General features: G+C 36.8%; 1 protein-coding gene across 1 annotated transcript in view; it reads right to left on the bottom strand.

The window, feature by feature from the left end:
* Nucleotides 1–26,728, bottom strand: part of CPS1 (carbamoyl-phosphate synthase 1) — a 144,072-nt gene that overhangs the window by 101,692 nt on the left and 15,652 nt on the right. The window contains exons 2-11 of the mRNA XM_081582737.1: nt 17,039–17,148; nt 13,612–13,756; nt 12,789–12,878; nt 11,040–11,096; nt 8,254–8,346; nt 5,474–5,563; nt 3,840–3,968; nt 3,168–3,274; nt 1,894–2,032; nt 1,180–1,257 (exon numbers count right to left, since the gene is read on the bottom strand). Of these exons, the coding sequence (XP_081438863.1) occupies nt 1,180–1,257; nt 1,894–2,032; nt 3,168–3,274; nt 3,840–3,968; nt 5,474–5,563; nt 8,254–8,346; nt 11,040–11,096; nt 12,789–12,878; nt 13,612–13,756; nt 17,039–17,148 (1,038 nt within the window). The remainder of the gene's footprint in view (nt 1–1,179; nt 1,258–1,893; nt 2,033–3,167; nt 3,275–3,839; nt 3,969–5,473; nt 5,564–8,253; nt 8,347–11,039; nt 11,097–12,788; nt 12,879–13,611; nt 13,757–17,038; nt 17,149–26,728) is intronic.

The following is a 26,728-nucleotide window of genomic DNA, read 5'->3' as shown; positions in this document are numbered from 1 at the left end:
AAATATCTCTAAAGATTGTGTTACATATACAAATATTTCTAAGATTCATAAGCTTTACAATGAATTTATTTCCACTGTTGCACCAGACATGACAAATTTCAACAAATACATTCATTTTGCAACTATTTGGCAGAAAAAAAGAACTAAGTGAGACCATACATCACATATTTTAATTTCAGTGTTCCTAATGTGAAGTACTAATATAGACAAATAACTTAAATTTTAAGTTAAAAAAGTATTTAGCACGCATTAGGCAATTTAGTATGCAACTAAATTTTATTGAGTGTAAGTAATGTACTGACTTTGGCTGTTAAGAACCATTCTTTCCTAATAACATTAAAACAAGAACAAAATATAAATATCTGAAAAGGACAATTCAGGGATGAGGAAGTAGAGTCTACACAGGGAAAATTCCTATTCTCCTCTTCACTTTGCCTAGCTGTCTTTTCTGAGAGCATCTGCTGACAAGGAAGAATTGCCAGTATCACTACTGCAGGCCCTAGCATGTACAAGAAGAAGAGTCACTTCAGACTTCACCCAGACTTTTCTGAATATCTCCACAAGCCCTTTATGGAAAGATGTTCTTGAACACTGAACCAAAAACTCACACAAAAAAGTAAAAATATTAAATTAAAAACAAAACTCCTCTAGGCATTCCTTATGGTTCTTTGCTTAAGCAATCTGACTCATATGTATGTGTAAGCGTACCTTCCCCACTCCCCACAACCCTGCTCTTCTTCTTGCTCCTGCTGCTGTTTATTTTCCCTTTAGGCTATACAACCAGTTGCCATAGGGATTTTTGTGAAGTCACAGATGGGGGATTAAAATTTCATTTCAGTTATGAGAACCAGAGAGCAAGAGGGAATTCATTTGCATAGTGCAACAATTGTAAATTTCAGAACTAAATATATTAAAATGATAATCATTTAAATAAAAATCACATTGCATTAGTTTCTTAAGGGCTTGCCAACTTCAAATTTTTAAAAAGATTGAAGTTTCCTCCGTGATATTCATGGGGAAATTTTTCAGACAACACAGGCATTATCAAAGCACTCTTTTTAAGAATGTTCTGTACCGAGACCACCTAGGTAATTATTTTGGTTTCTCAATTTTTCACATAAGTATATTTCTAATTGTAAAAAATTTTAATATGTAATAGCCCTCATCTTTCTGACATACCTCAGTGTCCGTTGGCCCTGGGCCGACTTCTGGGTGGAACTGCACACCAAAGAAGGGTTTGCTCTCATGCATAATCCCCTAAAGGAATAAGAAGTTGGAAGAAATTCATACAGTAACAATGAATGTCAACCAAGAATAGGTATGAATCAGTGGACAATGAAGTTCAAATTTTCAAAACTAAGTTAAAAGTTCGAAAAAAAAAAAGTTTGAGAACGTTCTAAAAATAAATAGCACTAATAAAAATAGGCCAATTAAGAATCAACTGATGTGGTTCCCCTATTTAAAAAAAAAACAACTAGCTTGTTCTATAACATTTCAGGCCCCTCGAGGCTCTGATCAGAATCAACTCAAATCCTCTTCTTTTCGCCAACTCCTAAATTACTTCTCCAAGGGTTTCTCAAAGGCTACTTCAGTGCTGAGTCGCAGAGACCTGCATAGACTGGTCCCAAACAGACCTCCTTCCACCTATCACCCATTAGCAATGAATGTGTAAGACAGTCATTGATTAACTACTCAAACTGTGGATCTTTAATGAGTCAACTGATAAGGGAATAAGACAGAGAGAAATGAATTTTTGAAAAGCAGAGGGCTATGGAAAATAATCTATAACAAGAATTATTCCACATACATACCCTATAAAAGCCCACATAAATAAGGGAAAGATATTTGCAAAACAGAGTATTACAACTCCTGAATTTCTCTTCACTCACTTACCTCATTTGTTTGATCATTAACGTTCACAAAAAGTGGTTTCCAGCCAGCAGGAAGGGTGCTGTCCAGGGCATAGCCATGATTCTGAGCAGTAATGAAAGCCTGTCTGTTTGTGATATTCAAAACTGGTTGATTCTGCCCTCTGGATAGAAAAGGTGAAAAAGAATACAGAAAAGGAAAAGCAAAGAAAATAATATAAATGCATTAAATGTAAAATAGAGAGCAAGAAAAGCCTATTAAAATTCAAAAGTTTCAATTGCTTAGTGAAAAATTACTCCATGAGAAAAATCACAGATTGTTAATCCCAATAATTTTAGCAAAAAAAAAAAAAAAAAATCAATTCAGGAAGCTTTGTCATATGTTAAATATCAGGTCTATTAAACTTATACAATCAGTTTTTAAAAAGGGGAATTGCACTCATAACAAAAAGTTAAGATATGCTACTAGCAGAGACAAACAAATATAAGCAATTTCTTTTAAGGGTGCTACAGTAATTTTAAAGCCAAAGGAGAGTACTTGGGGGGTAATAAAGAGGTTACTCCTCAGTCCTGAATCATTTTGAATTATACTTCATGTGGAGGGTGGACTGGGAGGGAAAGTTGCATGTTGAATAAATTAATATCATTTAGGGTAAGGAAGTAAAACCAATAGGATCTGAAGATTTCTGAGTTCTTGAGTTACACTGCTGCTGCTGCTGCTGCTGCTAAGTCGCTTCAGTCGTGTCCGACTCTGTGAGACTAGATGGAAGCCCACCAGCCTCCTCCGACCCTGGGATTCTCCTGGCAAGAACACTGGAGTGGGTTGCCATTTCCTTCTCCAATGCATGCAAGTGAAAAGTGAAAGTGAAGTCGCTCAGTCATATCTGACTCTTAACGACCCCACGGACTGAAGCCTGCCAGGCTCCTCCGCCCATGGGATTTTCCAGGCAAGAGTACTGGAGTAGGTTGCCATTTATAATATTGCCGGTGCTCTGAAATCAAGCTTAAAATCAAAAGTTTCCCTTGGAATATCACTTGACTGAGTATTATAACTTCAATTTATGTCAAGGAAAGGAAAATAACTTTAAATTATGACAAAGTTATTGTTAGAGAAGGCTGCCTTTCCAAAGTGTGATAAAAATGGTATCAGGTAGTCAGACAACTGTGAACCATGTAACTGTGTGGTTATCTATTTATCCTGAAGAAAATGGCATGTAAGTTCTCTAAGCCTTTTTGGTTTAGTTACTAACAGTATTTCAGAGCCAGTCTGACATGTAAACAGAAGCATAACTGCCTTACCTGTTGGCCATGGACATCTTGTAGACTTGGGCACCAGCAGCCAACCCTGTTATTAAATTTCCTGTACTGATTCCAAACAATGGTTCCTTGCGATCACTCTCCAAGATCTAAATTAGGAAAAAAACTTTATTAATCCAAAAGATCAGGTCCAAAAAAAAAAAAAAATACAACCTCTGAAGAAGTAAAATGAAGCATCTTTTTTCCCCTTAATTTACAAAGTAAAGAAAATAGTAATTGAATAAAAAGTTAGATTATGAATAAGGACAGGATTGACAATTTTTAAGCATTAAAATTCAATAGAATGTACTTAACATCCAGACTAAATTAAAGCTAGTTTAATATTTCTCTAGAAACTCGAAAGTCTTATAAGTCCCAAGGTCATGGTGAGTAACACAAGTTATCATTTTACAATTGTTCAGACAACACATTTGGAAATCGGACTCCAGCTCTCGACACTCAAGGACACAATCCCAGTTACTCTGCCTGAAGGTCTTTGCTCTTTCTCCTGTAGTACTCTCTCCTGGATTGTTCCCCCTATACACTATCTGTGCTGACATTACCTCAAAAGTCACAAACAGAAGTACTAAAAATATTTTTGTATAAATAAAGTATATTACAGAACAGACTCCCTCCAGTTCACACACAGACACACAGTCTCCAGGTTCACCATACCTTTTTGACATTCTGAATTAGTGGTTGTGCAAGAGCTGGGTTGCCAGGTCCTCCAGCAATTAAAAGCCCATCATATTCCATCTTGGTGAAATCATGATTCCAAGGCACTACATGCACTTCTGCCCCTCGCTGGAAAAGAAACACAAGAATGGTCAATTGGGAACTTCCCTGGTGGTCCAGTGGTTAAGACTTCACCTTCCAATGCAGGGAGTACAGGCTCAATCCTTGGTTGGGGAGCTAAGATCCTCATGGCTAAAAAAAAAAAAACAGAACATAAACAACAGGAGCAATTTTGTAACAAATTCAATAAAGACTTAAAAATGGCCCACATCAAAAAAAAAAAGAAATAAAGAAAAAACTTTTTAAAAAAGAATGGTCAATTTAATAATATTTTTCTTTGCCAAAGGGTTTAACCTTCTCTTGGCTAATTATTCCCTAAAGGGAAGGGAAACAGAGTACACAATTCAAGTAAATAATGCTGAGCAAAAATTCTTCAGGGTGACAGATTTTGTGTGGTGTAAAGGAACCCTACAATAAAATGTGGAAAAAAATACCATTTAAGTTTTGATTCTGAAAAAATAGATAATGCACTTTCCTATACTTCCTCTCACTTCAGGAGGTTGCAAACCTGAAGGCTTCATGACTGGGCACACAAGAACACAGGTTATCTTCGCTTACTCCAGGAAAGAGAGTGGCAAAACAGAAGATAAACCCATTTCCTCCAATATTTATTTTGGTCCACCTCTCACCTTTTTCAATTCCTCATTTCTTTTATCTTAACCAAATTTTAATCAGCCTTCTTTCCTGTGTTTTTTCATATTTATATTCTAATAGAAAAATTAGAACTTTTCTATACAAAAGTAGATGGAAGATGGCTTTGATTGTCTTGCTAGAAGCATTTAGCAAGACAAGAATTTGAGAGAAAGAAGTTTCTTTGGAAAAGTTTCTGAGAAATACTAATAGCAAGCAATATGGTGAAAGACCCTAATAAAGCATGCATTATCACTCAGATACCATGATGCACAAATAGAGCTTCGGATCACTGGGGAACTCTGAGAGCCAGTACAGAATATTCACCTAAAAACAGCCTACTCATGTGGCAAAGGATCTGGGGAATTGACACTGTCATTGATTGGGGCTGCTCCAGGGATCATTAATTCTATATCATTTCCTGCCTGCCGGCAGCCTCCAACCAACCAAAGAGAGCCCTCAGGCAATGAGATGCAGACACTTGCAATTGGAAGATGGACAAAATGGCTTAAAATGATAAAATAAGAGGGTCATATGGCTAAGCCATCTACAGCATCTACTGTTTAAGAGTCCATGCACATTTTTGTTAATAAAATTAATCAGTGCTTGTGCCATGTCTCAGAATGTCAATCAATAAATGGAAAGAACAATCATCATTTTCTTCTGTGTGTTGTAGCCTTTGAACATTTCTGGTTTTTAATAGCAATCTATATCTCTAATTTTAACAGGGATAAATGTATTATCTCATAGACCAAAGGCAGCGAGAATATGTCCTCTGGCGTTCTGAGAAAGTATACAAGCTTTCTCTGAAACAGAGAAAATCAGATTAATACTAATGATCACTATTACAAACCCCCATCCTTGAGATGGAACAAATTACTTACCTTTACTAATAAGCGGATTACATTGTTTTTTATCCCACAGTCTACAGCTACCACTTTCATGGGATTTCCTTTGCCGTACACCTTGACATCCTGCCATTTTAAAAACCAGAGTCAGAGGGAAGGTCCAGCTATGAGCAACACACCAATATCATAAACACATCTCAGGATGCTCTGCCCTTGGTAACAGATTGATAGCTAACTACTAGGGAGTGGTTGGCAGTTAACAATCAGTTTGTAAGAAAGACATAGCAAATGCCACAAACTCTATCTTGTTCATTAGAACAAAGTATTTTGCTGTTTGGTATAAAATGTTGGTTACAGTAATAACAATTATCCCTAAGAAATTGGTTGCTTCCATAATTAACAAACATTTTTTCCCATGTTTTGCCTCATTAACAACCAGTAGCAATGGAATTTCCAAGTATTATTGCCTGATTCAGCACTAAACAGATATAATAATAGATATATCATACTTTAAACACCTCTTGATCCTCAACATGCAATAAAGTTTGGATGAGGTAGACCTATTGTGCATTAGGCTTAGGAAGTGGGGCTAATGGATAAAATCAGTCTGAGTCAGAGGAATTGCTAAGATAGTGTAGACCACTGGTCCCTTTAGGTTACTGTGCAATCATTTGCATTTAAATGGTAGACTTCATAAAAGCATCCCAGAGCATATCATAATCATTATGTATGTTTTAAGCACTGCTTGGAGTCAGATCCATTTTCACAGGCATTTACCCAAGAAGCAGTTCCCCAAAGTCATAAAAGAAGAAATAATAGAAATAGAGAGAGAGAAAGCCTAGAGGGGTGGGTGCCTTCACTGGTTCCAGCTTCAAGAGTCAGCAAACACATTCTGAATTTAGAATGATTTCGAAGTTTCTTAAAAGTTTTAGATGAAATTTGCAATCTGGTCTCTTTATAAACGCACCATATACCCTCCATACACAATGACACGAGTAAGCAAGACCTCATAGAAACAGGAATACATGAATTTGCTGGGACTCTCCAAGACAGAAATACATTATGCAGTGTTTTTCAACCTTATTTGACCATAGAATTTTTTTAAGGTGACTTTCTCCAGGCCAGTGCTTTTCACATGCAGGAAATGCTACCCCAAGTTAGTTCTCAACTCTAATAAAATTCTATAAAAATAGCCCTCTATCACGCTGTGTCTCATATCTTTATAGGGAAGTGAAGTGAAGTGAAGTCGCTCAGTCGTGTCTGACTCTTTGCAGCCCCATGAACTGTAGGCTCTTCCATCCATGGGATTTTCCAGGCAAGAATACTGGAGTGAGTTGCCATTTCCTTCTCCAGGAGATCTTCCCAACCCAGGGATTGAACTCAGGTCTCCAGCATTGTAGGCAGACACTTTACAGTCTGAGCCACCAGGGAAGTCCTCACGGGGAAGTGTATTGAAATCTCTATCTCCTATTTGTTTACATGTGTGCTAAGTCACTTCAGTCATGTCCAACTCTGTGTGACCCTAGGGACTGTAGCCTGCCAAGCTTCTCTGTCCACACGATTTTCCAGGCAAGAATACTGGAGTGGGTTGCCATGCTCTCCTCCAGGGGATCTTCTCGATCTAGGGATCAAATCCACATCTCTTACCTCTCCTGCATTGGCAAGCAGGCTCTTTACCACTAGCATCACCTGGGAAGCCCCCTATTTGTCTAAGCCACTTTCTTTCTCCTATTTGTCTAAGCCATCTTGCTGTTTCTTTTCCTGCTATTGCTGATTTTGGAGTTCAGTTGATTCAATGAGTCAATGATACTAAACCCTCTAGCTCTAGCCCCATCCATCTCCACTCAACTTTAGCCAAATGTGAACAGCTGTATTTGTGAACCCTTTGGTCAGACATACCAAATTAAGCATAACTTTTCAAACACACTATATTTTTTCACACCTCTGTGCCTTTCAACACATGCCATTTCCTCTGCCTAAAACAAAGCTCTCCTAGTTCTCCATCTACTGACTTACTCTTTATGTCTCAGGACAAGCCTGAATCCTCTGCAGGGCCTCCCCTAATCTCTCTCTTTAATTGGATGTTTCCCCGCCTTGTGCACATTCCAAGGACAGCCTTTATTCTAGTATTTGCTCCATGATGATTGCTTGTTTGCATACCCCACCGAACTCCATGGTCCTCAAGAACAGAAACTATAGCCCAAGAGACTCACAACTTCAATCAATATCAACATATGTACTGATTTTGTAGAATGCTTAGATGTATTCTACGCCTTCTTGTAAATATACAATATACATATCTCACTTTGGAGTGATATAGCCATCATGAAGAACACTAATTTTTGAAATGAGCTATAATACATTAAATTTTCAGTGTGCACAGGAAATTCTTTTCCCTGCACAAAATAACCCCAGATTCTCATTACAATATTGGGTCTGAATTCTACAAACTGCTCTCAACTCTCTGGCAGACCATTAGCTCTGACTACTGATTGTCACTGTACCTATCTTTGGCAATTGAATGGCCCTTGTATTTGACATTATAAAGTCTTGAGTGAAGGAACCACAAAAAGAAATAAGAAAAATTAAAATAATAGTAAACAGACTCTAAATCAAGCTACACAAGTTCCCTATAAGAAGAAGTTGCTAACTTTAAATGCACTGCTTTTGCAATATATCAATTTATAACCATTTTCCCTTCAATTCTGATGCTTGTGGAAGATGATTTTTGCTTAAATGTAGATTTTAGTATTACAAAATAGGAAGGTCTAAAGGGAATAAAATAAAACCACAAAATATGAAGGAAAATCTCTCACCTTGGTTGAAACCTCAGCAATCAAATTCTGCTTATTTGGATCCACAAAATCCACAGACTGACCTTCAAATTCAATCTTCCCAAGCATGGTACCCTATCAAATTAAAAAATTAGAGAGTTAACAGGGGGCAATGATGCAGGTGCTGGCAGGATAAATTCATAGGAACTTACACAGCTGCTCCAATATATAGATGTCTTTATAACTACTCATAACCATCAGCAGATCTTCATCGTCTCAACTTGGAAAGATGAAGCAGTTTGCATGCTACATTTTGGGAAACATGCTCGGAAGTAAAATTACTTCTTTTAGGGCTAAGATAGTCACCTGGGGTAAGCAAAGTCAAAGGATAGCAGAATTTGGGTTGCCAGGAAGTGCAAATCAGAGTATTTAGTGTATTTATGACCTAAAACTATTTCGTTGGAGATGTGGCAAGATAATAGATTGAGAAAAAGAAAGGAAATCTAAAACTTGCTGAAAATTGAAAAAGAATGGAAATATTTTAAAGAGTAAAATTCACATGCAAAAAAAAAATGTGAAATGTTGTATAAGTCACAAACTTTGAGAAATGGCAATGAAAGTTTCATTTTTTTAGATATGCTAATAAGGGCTTGAACTTTAGAGAAGGCTTAACCTTCTATAAAGTTTTCACAAATTAGCCTTGCTAGCCAGAACATAACAAATGTTTTCATATTATTCTTTGCTGTCCTGAGATTAGCTTATTTGTTAGTAAATCTAGTTTGACCTATGTAGAAAAATGGTATATTATGTTTCGTAACGAAGACTTTATTGAGAGGGAGAGGAGATCAAAATAATTTACTGATTTGCTTTTCTCCAAGGAAATTGTTGCACTGAAGGGAATAGAAGAAAGTCTTTATTTCCCTCTGAAACATATTTCTTAGGGGAAGAAGTAACTTGAGAATGAGTTGATGCTAGCACATCATCCAGACGGTTATTTCAGTGTGATTATTACAACCAGAGTACTATCTCAAACTCTGGGTAAGACAGTGAAAACCACCTTTCACTTCCATACTGGATTATTAAGTTTCATGGTGGTCTCCACTTACTTTTATAGTCCAAATCACAGAATTCCTTGACTATATTTATGGATCTTTAATTTTGAAATTTGGTGTTCAGTTCTTATTCCCTTTTACTTAAAGCATGCTGAATGAAAAACACCCTTACTCTTCAACCTAAGACTCACAGAACTAAAAGCCACAGCATACATTTTTAATATGAGCCCATATTACTCATAATCAAATATAATAGGCAGTACTACTATTTTGTCTTGCTAATCTATTCAGCCAGATTTTGAAAACTTAACTACCTCTGATAAAAGCAGTGCTCAGTCATGTCTGACTTTTTGAGACTCCAGGGACTGCAGTCTGCCAGTGTCCTCTGTTCATGGAATTTTTCCAGACAGGAATACTGGAGTGAGTTGCCATTTTCTACTCCATTGACAAAAGCAAGGTTCACCTTAAACTAATATATCACATGAAAAACATAATATGGTCTTATATTTTCCAAATTACTAAGCCTGTCTGTATTGTATCCAATCTGCCAGTTCTATAGCTTGAATTGAATTTCCCAATTTTATTCCCCTCCCATCTGGCACTCTCATCATTGTTTACTGCTCCCACAACATCACTGGGCTAAGAAAATGCAAAAGTCTACCTGGAATGTATAATCTACATATATAATCTAGAACATTTATTCTCAGGAAAATCATGGAGGAGGGAATGAAATCAGAGGTAGAGTAGAAGGACTGCAAACATTCTTTCTGTCTTCCTTCTGGTCATAAGTATGTGGCCATGTTCTTATTTTTAAAGCTTTCTTTCTGTTTACAGAGATCCCGAGTCAATATGTATTCTAATAAGGAATCTACAACAAATTTTCTTGGAGAATCTTTTTCACTTTGAAATTACATCTTTCTTTTTCAAGAAAATATATAGAATATAATGAGAAAACTTTAATGGCATTTAGGGAATTTAGTTAACATTCACGAGATAAAGTTTCTTTCTGGTCTGGGATATGAAGTTTTCATGTAAGAAAAAAGTGTCCACCTCTTATAACAAGGAGAAGGAAGCAGACAGTGATGAGACATTCTCAGAGGAAGGGTCAAATATTTCAGCAAGATGATAGAAAAGGAATAGACAAACTTACCTTCATCTTGGTCACTGGAACAATTTTAAGAAAGACTAATTGAGGTAGCACATAGAGGGCTCATTTAATACACCCACAAATTTAACAAACTCCCTCAAGAGGACTAAACAAATAACAGCCCTAGTGCTGTACACTTCCTGGTTTGCATTTTTCAGCAGGTAGGTATTCAATTTAGACAAAATTCTTATGCATCTAGTTACCTTCTCCACGTGTTTCACTAGCCCTGTCACATGAGCTGAATCACCAAGACTTTATTTGGGGTAGTGAACATAAAGTGGGCACTCGGTTAACTACTGCTGAGGGAATTAATCTCAAAACCACTCATGAACAAACAGCTCAATCAAGTATTCAATCTTGAAAGTTACATCAAGTAACTTTGAAAAAGTAAAACAGGATGACAGAGACCCAAATGACAGAAACGGGCTGGATTTGTTCTTTTACAAACCAATGGGTTCCCTGGGCACTGAGAAAAAACATACATACATCCATATATGTGTATATATACATGTATACATACATACATATATGTATACATGTATATATGTATATATACATATATGTGTGTATGCATAAACATATATACATATATATATAAACATAGATTTGGCTAGATATGATTATCATACCTTATCTCGAATTATTTTAGTCAGCATTCTTGTATCCACTCCATAAATTGCAGGGACCTGTGGAGGGGGAAAAAAAAATGTAGTGACAGTAAAATTGGAGGAAATTAGGTCCAGCATAGTATTTTCGAGTTACCAACTTAACATCATCTATCTACTTGAGCAGTAAATAATTTCCCCACTCCTTCTTTTCTCTGATCTAGCATTACTGTTTTGTGAGAACAAGGTAAATTGCTGTTCCTGTTGGGCATAGGACTCTTAATACCCATACCATTCCTCAGAATGAAAAATGAGAAATTCTGAACATTGATCTTCTACTACAGTTTTCTTGCTTTTAATCCAGGATGTTAAACACGTAATAAAATTTTGTATATACATGTATATTTTAAAATAACAGAATTTGCGAAGTGAACATCATAAGCAAAATTACATAAACTATATGCAAATCCATGCTTCTGCCACATAGTAGGCAATCAGTGGGTTTTCCTGGAGGTTGTTCTAGTTGTTCAGCCACTCATTTGTGTTCAACTCTTTGTGACTCTGTGGACTGCAGGACACCGGGCTTCCCTGTCCTTTGCCACCCCCAGAGTTTCCTGGAGGTGCTTGTTAAGCACCTGTGTTAAATTTTGCCTAATCTATTAGTCAATCAGGCAACACCTCTACTTGATTTAGTTTCTTTGACTAGATTAGGTAGGGATAGATGTGGTATCTATCCCTCCTATCCAGTTTTGCTTTCTGTGGTTTCAGTTACCTGCTACTGCCAGTAGTCTAAAAATATTTTTAAATGGAAAATTTCATAAATAAACAATTCATAAGTTTTCAATTGAGTCAGTGATGCCATCCAACCATCTCATCCTCTGTCATCCCCTTCTCCTCCCACCTTCAATCTTTCCCAGCATCAGAGTCTTTTCCAATGAGTCAGTTCTTTGCATCAGGTGGCCAGAGTATTGGAGTTTCACCTTCAGCATCAGTCCTTCCAATGAATATTCAGGACTGATTTCCTTTAGGGTGGACTGGTTGGATCTCCCTGCAGTCCAAAGGACTCTCAAGAGTCTTCTCCAACACCACAGTTCAAAAGCAACAATTCTTCGGCGCTCAGCTTTCTTTATAGTCCAACTCTCACATCCATACATGACTACTGGAAAAACCATAGCTTTGACTAGATGGATCTTTGTTGACTAAGTAATGACTCTGCTTTTAAATATGCTGTCTAGGTTGGTCATAACTTTTCTTCCAAGGAGCAAGCGTCTTTTAATTTCATGGCTGCAGTCACCATCTGCAGTGATTTTGGAGCCCTCCAAAATAAAGTGATGCTCATACTGCACTCAGATAATTGGTGGAAGAAAAAAGAACTAGAATCTGTTTCCTCATTCTTAACTCATTGCTCTTTCCCCTTTTACCCATGGGGAATATGTTCCACGGCATCACCAACTCGATGGACATGAGTTTGATTAGGCTCCGGGAGTTGGTGATGGACAGAGAAGCCTGGTGTGCTGCAGTCCGTGGAGTTGTAAAGAGTCGGACACGACTGAGTGACTGAACTGAACTGAACTGGTAAGTTCCTCTGTTTAAAGAACAAGTTCTGGACATTCAGCCTGTAGTAACAGAAGGAAGCACTCTCTGAAACAAAAGGATCCTAAAGTACATGATCTGCCTCATCTGTTTGGCCCTTTGCAATTACATACACATTCCCAACTTTCCAGGACCTCACCAATCATCCTTAGGTGATGCTGGCTGCTGGATATTTCTCACCTTTTCTTCCTGTAGCCACTGTCCTAGACTCTTGGTAGCCAGCCAGTGGTGGTAGTCATCACTATAATTCAGCACCAGCAAACCTGCAACCTAGAAAGACAGGCAGTCAGTTTTTTAAAGTGATCACAAAATACTATCCAACTCTTGTAACTTGAGTCAGCTTGGATTTTTTATTACCTATCAATAAAATGCTTAAAATTTTGGAGACCTGAAGAACAAATAATGATAAAAAAAATTTTTTTTTAAGATATGTAGTCACTACCTTAATTGTCATGTGGGGGACAGTCTTACCTGATTTTCCAAATCAGGAGGCTAAACTAGATATCCCGTCTCAGGACCCTGTATAAATTTTTGAATAGTTTATATGGTCCATATCCCCATGGTATTATCCAAATTTACATTGAATAGGAAATTTTCATTGTATTTACTTTTACTTTTAGGCTGGCATACAAGTTATCTTTTATTTATCTCCCATAGAGAGTAAGATTTAAAAGATAAATAACTGATACAGAGTTGCTTCTTAAAATCCTTTTAAAAAGTGATTCAACACAAATTCTTGTAGCATCGCTGTTATCTGAACTTATAACAACATTTTTCCAAATGAAGCCACATTTCATCCATAGCGTTAAGAATAAATACAAAGTGCCCTGAGAAATGAAATTCAGAATAGTTCCATGTTAAAACTTATTCTCATGTACCTAGGAATGAGATTGAGACTATAAATTTAATTATTTTTACTACAGGACAGAGGCCGAAACTTTGTCCAGCCTAGATTCTTAAAATAAATCAACTATACTTTTCAAATAGTCATCACTGGTACTACCTTAATTCCATCAGATTCCAAATATTTGCTGAGTCCCAGTTCATCCAGTGCAGCTGTGTCAGGGGCTCCACCATTCCCAACAATAGGATTGGCCATGGTAAGAATCTGCCCCTTGTAAGCTGGGTCAGTAAGAGCTTCCGGGTACCTGAGTAAAGATGCCAAAAAATTACCAGCAAATTCTTGATTTGCATACATGATCTAATTTATTCTGATTCTGCATACATGATCTGAACTATTTGACCCTAGAAAATTAAAGAACATGAGAATAAAGTCTTACAAGCTTGTCTCTAGATTTTGCCAAACTTAGGGGAATTTTACAGTAAAATATGGAAACATATCTCATGATATTACTGATATGAAAAGGCTCTTAAGTACTATGGCATATTCTCATTTAATTTTCTATTCCCTCAGTTTCTTAAATTTTTAATACCTTGAAAAATTCTTCATAAGGTATTAATTCTTTAAATTAATCTATTTATTTTAATTGGAGGCTAATTACTTCACAATGATGTAGTGCTTTTTGCTATACATTGACATGAATCAGCCATGGGTGCACATATGTCCCCCATCCCAATATTGCTCTATTTAAAGTTTGCAGATATTTTAATTCCCAAAGGTTCCCCTAGAACCAGATATGAGTGAGTCCAAACTGATATTTACTACTGATGAATGACAGTTTTGCCAAAATAGTAACTATCAAAAATTGAAAAGTCTTTTTATCTTTTAGCATACTGAAGAACATACTGATTATATCAATGGTGGCTGCCTGGGTATACATGTTTGTTAAAATTTATTGAAAATTTAAAATATTGATTTATTTTCTATGAAAAAAATAATAAAGTTGATTTTTAAATACTTTAGTTATATAAAGGTATATGTTTGATAATTATCAAGTTATTATTGATAGCATATGTTTGATAGTTTTTTTTATAGAATAAAATCAACACTACGAAAATTGATCAAAAGCATTTCTGTCTTCTAAATTAAAAGATTCCAAGTAACTATTTTAAAGTAAGGATATGGAATTAAGAATAAATGCAGAGGGCTTTATTTTAAAGTGTAAGGAGGGAAAAAATAAGAATACATGTATTCTTGCTTTTGTTCTATATATAAATAAAATTATATATAAAATGTTTATTCTTAATAATAAGAAATATTATTCAGGATCTATCTATAGTTATTCCATATTTTGAAATACACTGCAATGAGATTTTTTCCACTCTCTTACATTTTTACTTCCCACAGAGAGAGAATCTTTCTTGTGGATTACTATTGAAAGTGAATTTAGGTGCTGAGGGGGACAGAATGACAATCTCAAAACCAATAAAGTTCAGCTCCGGCAGTAGTCAACATGAATTCTTCAACCCCCACCCAGACTAACTCCTCCCAGAACTTCCTTGTCAACAGAATAGTCTCTCAGCTCAGCAAATTTTTAGGTGACAAAAGTGCTGTGATATTTACACACACCCACACCCCCATCAGCTAATTTCTCAAATGCCTCTGACCTGTCAGGAATTAATAATTTTTTAAACCAAGGCTTACACACAATATAAATGCATTTCTTGCAGATGAAAAACAAAATAACCACCTTAATTATCAACCACCTTACTGGGTGAGCCACCCAATGAAGGAAAGCAGCATTTCTCAATGGAAAATAGGATCTGTGGACTAACCTCATTAATGAATGCCTTTTTCTACATGAAAAAAAAAAAAGCCTTTAATTAATTTAATTTTACTTCCTTTCTTCTTTCTCTCCATAAAAGAACTGGCTGCTCCCTTTAAACATAAGCTTACAATGCTCTCTCCAGTAAATGAATAAATACAGCTTGTCTTAGAGAACTGCAGTGTTGGAAGCAAATTAATCCATCAGGTCCTGTTTGACTTTTGTGATGTGACAAGATTTATTACCCATAATCTATCACAGAGAAGAAAACTCTAGTGCCCTCCATCATTCTGATCTATATTAAACAGTTGTTTGTTGGCAGGTATATTAACACAGCTAGTAATTAGTGCTGTTGAAAGCCTTAAATAATTGCCTGGTGAAGCAAAACTTTGCAAACAGTTTTTATACTCTGTAATTTAATGTTCTCACCAGTGGAACTATTTTAAAAGTCATCTAATATTCTTTATTTCAAACAGGGAGCTAAGAGTTTAGTGAAGAATGTACATTAATGATATAATGGAATCTTGGTCAATCAATATCTTCAATATCAGTTAACCCAATGCCTCCTTGTCTTTATAAGGTAGGGCTAACTGAATTTCCCTAAAGAATTCATCAACTATTTTACAGTTTAGTCTTTTGAATCTCTAATGGAAACCTTTTGAAACCACCTAATTTTTTAAGACATAATTTTTAAATCCCCAGCTATAAATTACTAGCTGATCCAATTCCCTCAGTCTTTATATATGGAACTAAGACTGAACTGAACTGAACTGAAGACTTAGAAAGCCTGAGTGATTTTCTCAATATCACATCATCAGTTACCATTAACATTGAGACCAGAACTTCAGCCTCCTGGTTGCCAGATGAACATTTGTTGGCTAGATAAAAGCAGCTGCATAATTTCTGTAGCAACTCTTACCTTCATTGATGTATAACTATTAGCAGATCTTAAATACTAAATTCAGTTTCACTTGATAAATTTTGAAAATATCAGATCTATGTACCAAGTCTCCCATGGATTGTCTTAAGATAATAAATATATCTGTTATTTCACCTTTCTTAATAGAGTGCAAAATTATGAAATATCTAAGGACTTTCTTATGTGTGTGTGCTAAGTTGCTTCAGTCATGTCCCACTCTTTGTGACCCTATAGAATGTAGCCCACTAGTTTCCTCTGTCCATGGGATTCTCCAGAAAAGAATACTGGAGTGGGTTGTCATGCCCTCCTTCAGGGGATCTTCCCAACCCAGAGATTGAACCAATGTCTGTTATGTCTCCTTCATTGGCAGGTACGTTCTTTACCACTAACACCACCTGGGAAGGCTGTTAGTTCCTTAAAGTAGTGCATATTAGAAGTGCAAAGTTGACTCTTCACTTCACTAATGGAGTGGCACTAGAGTGCACTACCCACCCTTTTCCTTGTTTCAATGTTCACCTTAAACCAGATTGATGCTGACCCCTTGTCTTTCAGAAGCTACTTGGTAATATCAACATAACTTGTGTCTTTGTACCCTAAGTTTCTAGAATTAATTTTCTTCTTTTTTACCAGGGGAGCACCAGTGTCTGTATTCTCTTTCATTTACAGCCACAGGGAGGAGTCTGTGTCCAAGGTTCGAGCTGTGTGCAAGCACAAGGAAACTTCAGGATAATGTGTAGTGTGATAATGATGATGTGGTGATTTCAACTTCCCACCATGAGTCATATTATCCAGTTATTCCTCTATATCAAGGAAGAAGAAAGCCTTGGATGAGAAGCATTACTCACCCTGCCAGGCCAGTATTAAAAACCACTTCACCAGCAACAGAGGATGGATGGCCAAAGGAGTAACCTTTCATCTTAGTTCCATCTTCCAGGACAATGTGTGCTGTCTGTGCCTAAAGAAACAGATGTGTGAATCTTAGCAGAATACAAGATATAAAGCACAGCTAGCTGAAAAAAAATCTAAAATTACAATATGCAAATGTATTAAATAAATGCACAGTATATTTGATAAAACCATACTCTCTAGATTTGAAGTTGATATCCTGTTACTGACCACTTTTCTTCAAGTGTATGGTTCTTCTCACTGGCAGGTGTTTTGTTTTGCTTGAAAGAGGAACTGAAGCGTATCAATATTTTGTCTATCCTCAGTCCACTTGTAGAATTATTGACAACCCAGAAATACTTCAGTTTAGCTGAAATGCTATGTGTCTGTCTTTTCCCTCTTAATATTCCCTAGCTTTGCTCAAATATAACTTAAGGGAAATAACGCTGTGAATTGCACCATACGGCTAGCTCTTCAGTATTCTGAGGCTTAGAACTAGAAGGGATCTTCAAGGTTATCTATCAAACTATATTCCACAGGCCTCTTGTGTTTGATGAACTTATCTCAAGTGCTGCCCCTTCTCTGAGCTTTAGGATCATAAAGAAACTAAAACTTTATTGTTCTATGAATACTGATGCAAAAAGCAAGCACTATGGAACATCTGAAAATACATCACATTTTGCTTTTTAGTAGAATTAATTATATCCAGGATGCTTCCCTGGTAGCTCAGTAGTAAAGAATCTGCCTGCCAATGCAGGAGATGCAAGTTTGAAAATGTCAACCCACTCCACTATTCTTGCCTGGAGAATCCCATGGACAGAACAGCCTGGTGGGCTGCAGTCCATAGCGTCTCAAAAGAGTTCAGGCACAACTTAGCCACAGGAGCTAATCTTCACTGCAGTGCCTGGGCCTCTCACTGTAGTGGCTTCTCGTGTTGTGGAGCTCAGTCTCTAGGGCACTCAGGCTTTGGAGTCACAGCACACAGGCTCAGTAGTTGCAGCTCCCAGGCTTTAGAGCCCAGGCTCAGTCGCTGGGGGCCACAGGCTTAGTTGCTCCACAGCATGTGGGATCTTCCCAGACCAGAGATCGAAGTCGTGTCTCCTGCATTGGCAGATGGATTCTTTACCACTGAGCCACCAGCGAAGCCCCCAACATTTTTATTTTATTAAAAGTAAACTATAAAGGAAAAGATCTCAGCAATAACTGAGGAAATTTGAAACTAAATTGATATTTTATTGTATTCAGTGTAATTTTTAAGACAGATAATGGCATTATGATTATATTTTTAAGAATTTCCTTTTTTTTTAACATATATACTGAAATACTTAAGGATAGATTAATATCATATCTGAGATTTCTTCAAAATAATCAGAAGTTGGGGGAATGAATAGAGATATGAATGAAATAAATTTGGCCATGAGTTGAAATCACTGAAGTAAGGACGATCACGGTGCTATTCTCTCTTCAAGGGTGAAATGCAGCCATCAAAGATAGAAATGTACTAATTCTCTCCTTTCCTTTTCTCACATTTTTAGTTCTGAATCCCATGATGACAAATACTTTTCTATCCTTCCACTCACCTCCAGTCTTACCACACACACACACACACACACACACACACACACACTTCAAACTTGGTATACAATAGGAACACAATACATGATTTCTAGACCTCTGTTTCTATGTTCTTCTAGTTTAACAAAGTGCACTCAGCTTTTCAAGGGTTAAAATGGTAAAACCTCATTATTTTTCTGTTGTAAATTTCTCTTTAGAAATACAATGCCTCCTTTAGTTGCAAAGTACACAAGTTCCTTTCAGAAAGTTCGACAAAGTGCTATCTGGCGCATTTTATATGTGTTTGTATCAGTGTGTGTATGAGTCTCCATGAGCAGAGTTAATCAAAAGTATGTTATCCTTCACCTAACTTATCAAATAATCTTTGAGGCAAAGTTTTCTTATATCTACAACCTTGGAACCAGTGTTCAAGATCTCAAGCTTGACACTTTATCTTTAAATAGTCATGATTTACCTTCTCAGCCACTAAACTAAAAAAGCTTTTGGTATTAGCACAGAGGAAAGCACAATGAGTAATTAATGTATGTAATTAATTAATGTAATTAATGCATGATAACAAGACTTCCCTGACAGACACTGGCTTAACACACAGTCAGCCAGTCTGAATTCTGTTTCTATCTGGGAAATCATCTTTGCATGTAACTTCTAATAATATGATTTTCTTATTTTACATTTTAATTTGTCAACCATTCTTTATTTGTAATTTAGGACAGAGGCTGATGATTTTAGGAAGTAAAAGTGATCATGTTCAGTCCATTTCCAAAAAATATTATAAGTTAATCAAATGTCTATGGTGGTAGTTCTCAGTAGGGGTAAATTTATTGGGAAAATGTCCTAGGTATCTCTGATGTATTTCAGCAGGTGAAAACCTCCGTTTCAAGTCATGGAAATACACTGTCAAAAAATAATTTCTACTGAAAATATTATTTTCTGTTCTTGAGGAAGTCATGTGTAGCCAAATGCTTTCATAAAATGGATGTAAGTCAGGAAACATTTACCTCCTGATTTTTTAAAATAATATTTAACTTTCTTAGAACCTAAAATAACTGTACTTAGTTGGCAAAACTTGGCATGTGAACTGCAAATTTCAGTTGTCTTATATATGCCAATTTATCTACTGTACTCAGTCATACCTGCCTAAAATAACACCTCTGTTCATATTTTTCCCTTTGCTTTTCTTTATTCTCTTCTCTGCCAACAAAGGTCCATCTAGTCAAAGCTATGGTTTTTCCAGTAGTCATGTATGGCTATGAGAGTTGGACTATCAAGAAAGCTGAGCACCAAGGAATTGATGCTTTTGAACTGTGGTGTTGGAGAAGACTCTTGAGAGTCCCTTGGACTGCAAGGAGATCCAACCAGTCCATCGTAAAGGAAATAAGTCCTGAATATTCTTTGGAAGGACTGATGCTGAAGGTGAAACTTCAATACTTTGGCCACCTGATGCAAAGAACTGACTCATTGGAAAAGATCCTGTTGCTGGGAAAGATTGAAGGCAGGAGGTGAAGGGGACGACAGAGGATGAGACGGTTGGATGGCATCACTGACTCAATGGACATGAGTTTGAGTAAGCTCCAGGAGTTGGTGATGGACAGGCAAGCCTGGTGTGCTGCAGTCCATGGGGTCACAGAGTTGGACATGACTGAGCGACTGAACTGAACTGATCCTCTTCTCATATAGGAATTTCAAATTCCCTGATCTACCTGACACCATCTAATTATTTTAAAGAAAGGTAAAAATTAGCATAAGCAATATGACTCTTGTTAGCCTATTCCTACAATTCTATTTGGTATTTCTCTTCTTCTCTCTATGGAACTATTTTCTACTTTACATTCTGTCTTTTAAAGATATATTTGAGGAGACATTTATTGTTGCCTTAAATAGTCCCTGAGATTGTGTTCAATATGTCTTTTTGCCCCTTTAATTATATTTTTTGTTCTTTGTTGCAGCTTTTATTGATCTTTCAGTCTCTCTTCCACTGCACATTATATTGTTACAAGTCTTCTGTTTACTGCCTGTACTACCCTTTATGTTCCACTTAACTACATTGGCCTCTGATGAATTTCAAATGATAGGTGCCAATTGACTTATCTATGAATCGCTGGAGATACTCTGAACAAAGAGCTATTATTTGGAATCCCCTCTTCTAGCTAACAGGTCCCCAAATGCTATTTCATTCCAACGAGTCTGAAAGAAATCACTGTTACCATCGAAGGATATTTTAGTTGCCTCAGTCCTAGTAGAAAGAGGTGCATAGTTTAGGACTTAGACTATAACCTTAAGTGATCATTTAAATGCCTACTACCAGAGCACTTTTGCAGTTTGAATGCTAAAAGTGCAAAGGAAACCTTAATGAAGAGAAGTCTATACACTCATAGAATGTCAGGAAACGTAACCAAGACTATATAAATATGAGTTCTAGAAAATAAATGACCTCTATCATGGCATGGTCCCTAACTGTTTAACAAAAAAATTCATATGCCAATAAAACAGTTTAGATTTTCAGGTCACATTATTTAGCTCCTACCTTGTGCCAAGTACCATGCTGGGCTCTGAAGATACATGGATAAATATCCTCAGCCCCCCTCCCATTCAATTTAGTAAAAAGGCCAGATATGTGCTAGGATGATAAAACAGAGGAAACCTCAAGAAAAATACCTCTGAAACACCTGGGAATACAAAGATAAAAATACATCCTTTCCATTCAGAGATTTCTCTTTAATAAAATAATTCACCCTTTCCTTCCCATTCATGATTTCAGTTACTGTTGTTCAGTGTCTAAGTAATGTCCGACTCTTGGCAACCCCCTGGACTGCAGCACACCAGGCTTCCCTGCCTTTCATTATCTCCCAGAGTTTGTTCAAACTCATGTCCATTGTGTCAATGATACCATTCAACCATCATCCTCTGTTGGCCCCTTCTCTTCCTGCCTTCAATCTTTCCCAGCATCAGGGTCTTTTCCAATGTGTTGACTCTTCACATCAAGTGGCCAAAGTATTGAAGCTTCAGCTTCAGCATCAGTCCTTCCAATGAACATGCAGGGTGGATTTCCTTTAGGATTGATTGGTTTAATTTTCTTGCAGCCCAATGATTTCAGTAATAAAAATTACAATTTTAAGAAGGAAACATCAAATTTTGAATCTAAAGTTTAAAGATTCCTTCAAGTCTTTACTCAAAGTCATTCATTTTCTTGGCAAGACCTATTTAAAATTACAATATGCCTAAATGTCCATTGATAGAGGAATGGACAAAGAAGATGTAGTAGATATATATAATGGAATATTGCTCAGTCATAAAAAGGAATAAAATAATGCCATCTACAGTGACATGAATGGACCTAGAGATTGTCATACTGAGTGAAGTAAGTCAGATAAAGATGAATATCATATGATATCGCTTATATGTGGAATTTTCAAAAAAAAAAAAACGTAGTACAAATAAACCTATTTACAAAACAGAAACAGAGTCACAGATGCAGAAAACAAATTTATGTTTATAGAGGAGTGTTAAGGAGGGGAGGAATAAACTGAGAGATTGGCATTGACACATACACACTACTAGATATAAAATAGATAACTAGTAAGAACTTACTGTATAGCACAGGGAACTTTACTAAATGCTCTGTAATGACCTATATGGGGCTAGAATCTAAAAAAGAGTGGAAATAAATAGCAATATGCCCCTCAGCACTCTATTTCCTTAGTCTACTCTTTCTTCACAGCACTCATTGCCATCTAACATATCATCTAGTGTCTTATTTAAAACATCTGTCTTATCCCACTAGAAAGTGAACCTCATGTGGGCAGAGGATTTGGTTAGCTTTGTTCACTGATGTGCCTGCCTCCAGGACCAACATCAGTGCCTGGTATAGAGTAGACAGTCATTTAAATTTTGTTGGATGAATAAGGCATCACAAGTGACTATCTAAAGAAAATACTACCTTAAAAATACTGAAAAGCATGATTATACATTCAGTTTTAGTTTGTTCTAGATATACATTTTAAAATAACAAATATCTGTTTTGAGTCGCCCTTTCACAACAGTGCCTTAAGTGTAGTCAACTTGGAGGTGGTATGATGGGAAAGAGATGTGACTGGCATTGAGGGAGAAAGGTTAGTAGATGGTTATCCTAGGATATGCATACTGAGTATGCTGCATGTAAGTGTTCAAATACATCTTATGCAGAGTTAAAACAAATATTATGGTAATTTAAAACAAAATGATCATTTACATCAATTTATCAGGGATTTCACATGAAAGAGGCTGAAGTGCTTGAATTATATGACAAACTATTTCAGTTCCTTTCTCACTTTGAAAATATAGAAAAAAATGAGAATGCTATCCTTACCCAGTGTATCCTAAAATATAGGAGTATGTGAAAGTGCTGCACTCAATATGACAGCAAATCTGTAAAACTCAGCAGTGGCTACAGGACTGGAAAAGGTCAGTTTTCATTCCAATCTCAAATAAAAGCAATGCCAAAGAATGCTCAAACTACCGCACAACTGCATGCATCTCACACGCTAGTAAAGTAATGCTCAAAATTCTCCAAGCCAGGCTTCAGCAATATGTGAACCATGAACTTCCAGATGTTCAAGCTGGTTTTAGAAAAGGCAGAGGAACCAGAGATCAAATTGCCAACATCTGATGGATCATCGAAAAAGCAAGAGAGTTCCACAAAAACATCTATTTCTGCTTTATTGACTGTGCCAAAGCCTTTGACTGTGTGGATCACAATAAACTGTGGAAAATTCTGAAAGAGATGGGAATACCAGACCATCTGACCTGTCTCTTGAGAAACCTGTATGCAGGTCAGGAAGCAACAGTTAGAACTGGACAACAGTTAGAACCAGTCTGTTCTAACAGACTGGTTCCAAATAGGAAAAGGAATACGTCAAGGCTGTATATTGTCACCCTGCTTATTTAACTTATATGCAGAGTATATCATGAGAAACGCTGGGCTGGAAGAAACACAAGATGGAATCAAGATTTCCAGGAGAAATATCAATAACCTCAGATATGCAGATGACACTACCCTTATGGCAGAAAGCGAAGAAGAACTAAAGAGCCTCTTGATGAAAGTGAAAGAGGAGAGTGAAAAACTTGGCTTAAAGCTCAACGTTCAGAAAACTAAGATCATGGCATTTGGTCCCATCACTTCATGGCAAATAGGTGGGGAAACAGCGGAAACAGTGTCAGACTTTATTTTTCGGGGCTCCAAAATCACTGCTGATGCTGATTGCAGCCATGAAATTAAAAGATGCTTACTCCTTGGAAGGAAGGTTATGACCAACGTAGACAGCATATTGAAAAGCAGAGACATTACTTTGCCAGCAAAGGTCCATCTAGTCAAGGCTATGGTTTTTCCAGTGGTCATGTATGGATGTGAGAGTTGGGCAGTGAAGAAAGCCGAGAGCCGCAGAATTGATGCTTTTGAACTGTGGTGTTGGAGAAGACTCTTGAGAGTCCCTTGGACTGCAAGGAGATCCAACCAGTCCATCGTAAAGGAGATCAGTCCTGGGTGTTCACTGGAAGGTCTGATGTTAAAGCTGAAACTCCAATACTTTGGCCACCTCATGCGAAGAGTTGACTCATTGGAAAAGACCCTAATGCTGGGAAGGATTGGGGGCAGGAGGAGAAGGGGACAGTAGAGGATGAGATGGCTGGATGGCATCACCGACTCAATGGACATGGGCTTGGGTAGACTCCGGGAGTTGGTGATGGACAGGGAGACCTGGCGTGCTGCGATTCATGGGGTCGCAAAGAGTCGGACACGACTGAGCGACTGAACTGAACTGATGGAAAGAAAATCCTGTATTCTACCTAGGTTTAGAATAGCTTATACAAATGAATTTTGCAGAAACATCTTTCTCATATTATTCTCACATTTTTTGCCATAGCAAATTCAAGTGAAAGATCTAAGTCAAATTCAAAGAGATCTAAAATTATTTTGAACATTGAAATCTATTAACTTTTTAATCATCAAAATTGGTTGAATTAGCATGGACTAAGATTGACCCAGTTCAGTTTGAAATTTGAATCTGCTGCTTCTCTCTAGGTTGATCACTACAGGGCAGTAAAGCAAACAATAAATTCTAAGGTGAGTTTAATCTGACTCCCTCTTAGTGGAATTGAGTAGGATTTTGCTCAGTTTGCTTTTACTAGACACACAGAGCAACTATTCTCTTCCCAAAATATGAATATGTATATAAACATTATTGTCAGATGACTACTTTGGGGTTTTTTTCCTTTCACTTTACTTTTTCCCCTGATTTGGAATAAACAGTCTCAATTCTTTTATGGATGCCTGACATCCTCTGCCAGCGTTCAGAAGTAGTTTTGTGAAGTTTAATGAGCATTCAGATGTTCTTTTGATAAATTTGTGGAGGAGAGAGTGGTCTCCCCGTCCTATTCCTCCGCCATCTTAGCCCCGCTCCTCCAGTCTCAATTCTTTTAAAATGTCCTGAAGCTCTTCTTTTCGCATTTTCTCCTCTGGATGTCTTACTATAATTCCAATAACTTTTCTCAGTAAAACCTTCTTGTAAATTAAATTCCACTTATGACAGGATCCACTTAGTGGCTTAATTTTAATTGGGTACTCATTTTCATTATAGTCTAATTCTTCATCACTATTTAAGTGCATATGAAATTATAAGAATATTCTTCAACTCTCAAGATCACAGCCAATTAGAAAAATTTAACTTTTAATTCATTATCTAATTTTAGATCTAAGTGCCTCAGAGTCAAAAAACTAGTTAGATGTCATTGATGTTATCTTTTATTCATATTGACTCAACCAATTTGACATAAAATACTGAAATATAATAAAGAAGTTTCAGGTTCTACTGGTACTCATTTTCGACTTAGAAGTTAAGAGATATTTAAACTGCTTTAGTTAATCAAATGTAAATCAATCCTTGACTCAATGTTATTTATCAACCCTAATATTCATAGTCCACTAAAGAAAATAATAAGAACCTTACAACAAGGGGCAGCAGAAACATTAAGCTTCTATCTGGAAATCTCCTTTCAATAAGGTCAAGCATATTGTGCTTGGCAAATGCTCAGATCATAGATTTTGAAAGATAAAATAATTATACATGGCATATATACATATATATGTATAATCTATTACTATTCCCTAAATAACTATTACCCAAATCTGCTTACATATTCCTAATCTAAATTGTAAACCAGCTTAAAAAGATATTTCCACATCAGAGTAGAGTATAATTTTTCATCCAACCCGAGAGGAATTATTTTAAGTATAAAGAAGGCATACTTCTGAAGAAAAGCAGTGAGAAGAGCAGATGCATTAGGAAAAAAAATAAAATTCACAGACTAAATCACTTCCTATTCCCTGGCCCTATTATTCCTATCCTAAGCAACCCTATCCATTAGGAACTGTTTGAAATTATGCTCTGGTGTAAGGGAAAAAGGGGTGTAAATGGGGTTGGGCTGGAGAGAGCAGTTTTGATCATCTCTTTCACCTTTCATTATCTGGCTTTCTCCTTCCTTTCCACACCCTGCCTGTTAAAATATGGATTTTACTCATTTGGGGGCTTTGTTTGTATGTTTGTTTGCTTAATTGGGGTTTGGGTTTGATCAATTGTTGCATACTAAAAGCCAACTCTGCAAATCTCTCGGAGACTGTTAGAGAAGCAAACCTTGAAGACCAATGGGCATAATTACTCCTGAATTGCCAGAGTCCTGCTCCAGCTGATCCAGGGGTTCCCTCAGGATGGACGGCGTCGGCGAAGAGAAGAGAAGACACAGCGAGACTAGGCAGGTGTGAAGTAGCGTCAGCGTCTCTTAGCTTTATTTTTCAAAGGGAGCTTTTATATCTTGAGTTGCACATAGAGGAAAAGATAGAATGTAGAGTCATGCCAAATCAGCTCAACGGGTCAGCAGTTTTTGACCTTTATCGAAACCAGGATACCATTTGTATATCTTAGTTACAAAAGTCTCACGTTGTATTACATCATCTTCTGGCCTGGAGGCCTGCTAACATCTTATGACTCTTTATTGATAAGGGTTGATTAGCCAAAACACTTGTTTTTTAAAGAAATACAGGCACA

The sequence above is a fragment of the Giraffa tippelskirchi genome, chromosome 3 (assembly GCF_054371585.1).
Source record: "Giraffa tippelskirchi isolate mGirTip1 chromosome 3, T2T-mGirTip1v1.2.pri, whole genome shotgun sequence".
In the NCBI taxonomy this organism is placed as follows: Eukaryota; Metazoa; Chordata; class Mammalia; order Artiodactyla; family Giraffidae; genus Giraffa; species Giraffa tippelskirchi.
This window is presented reverse-complemented; position numbering and strand designations above follow the sequence as displayed.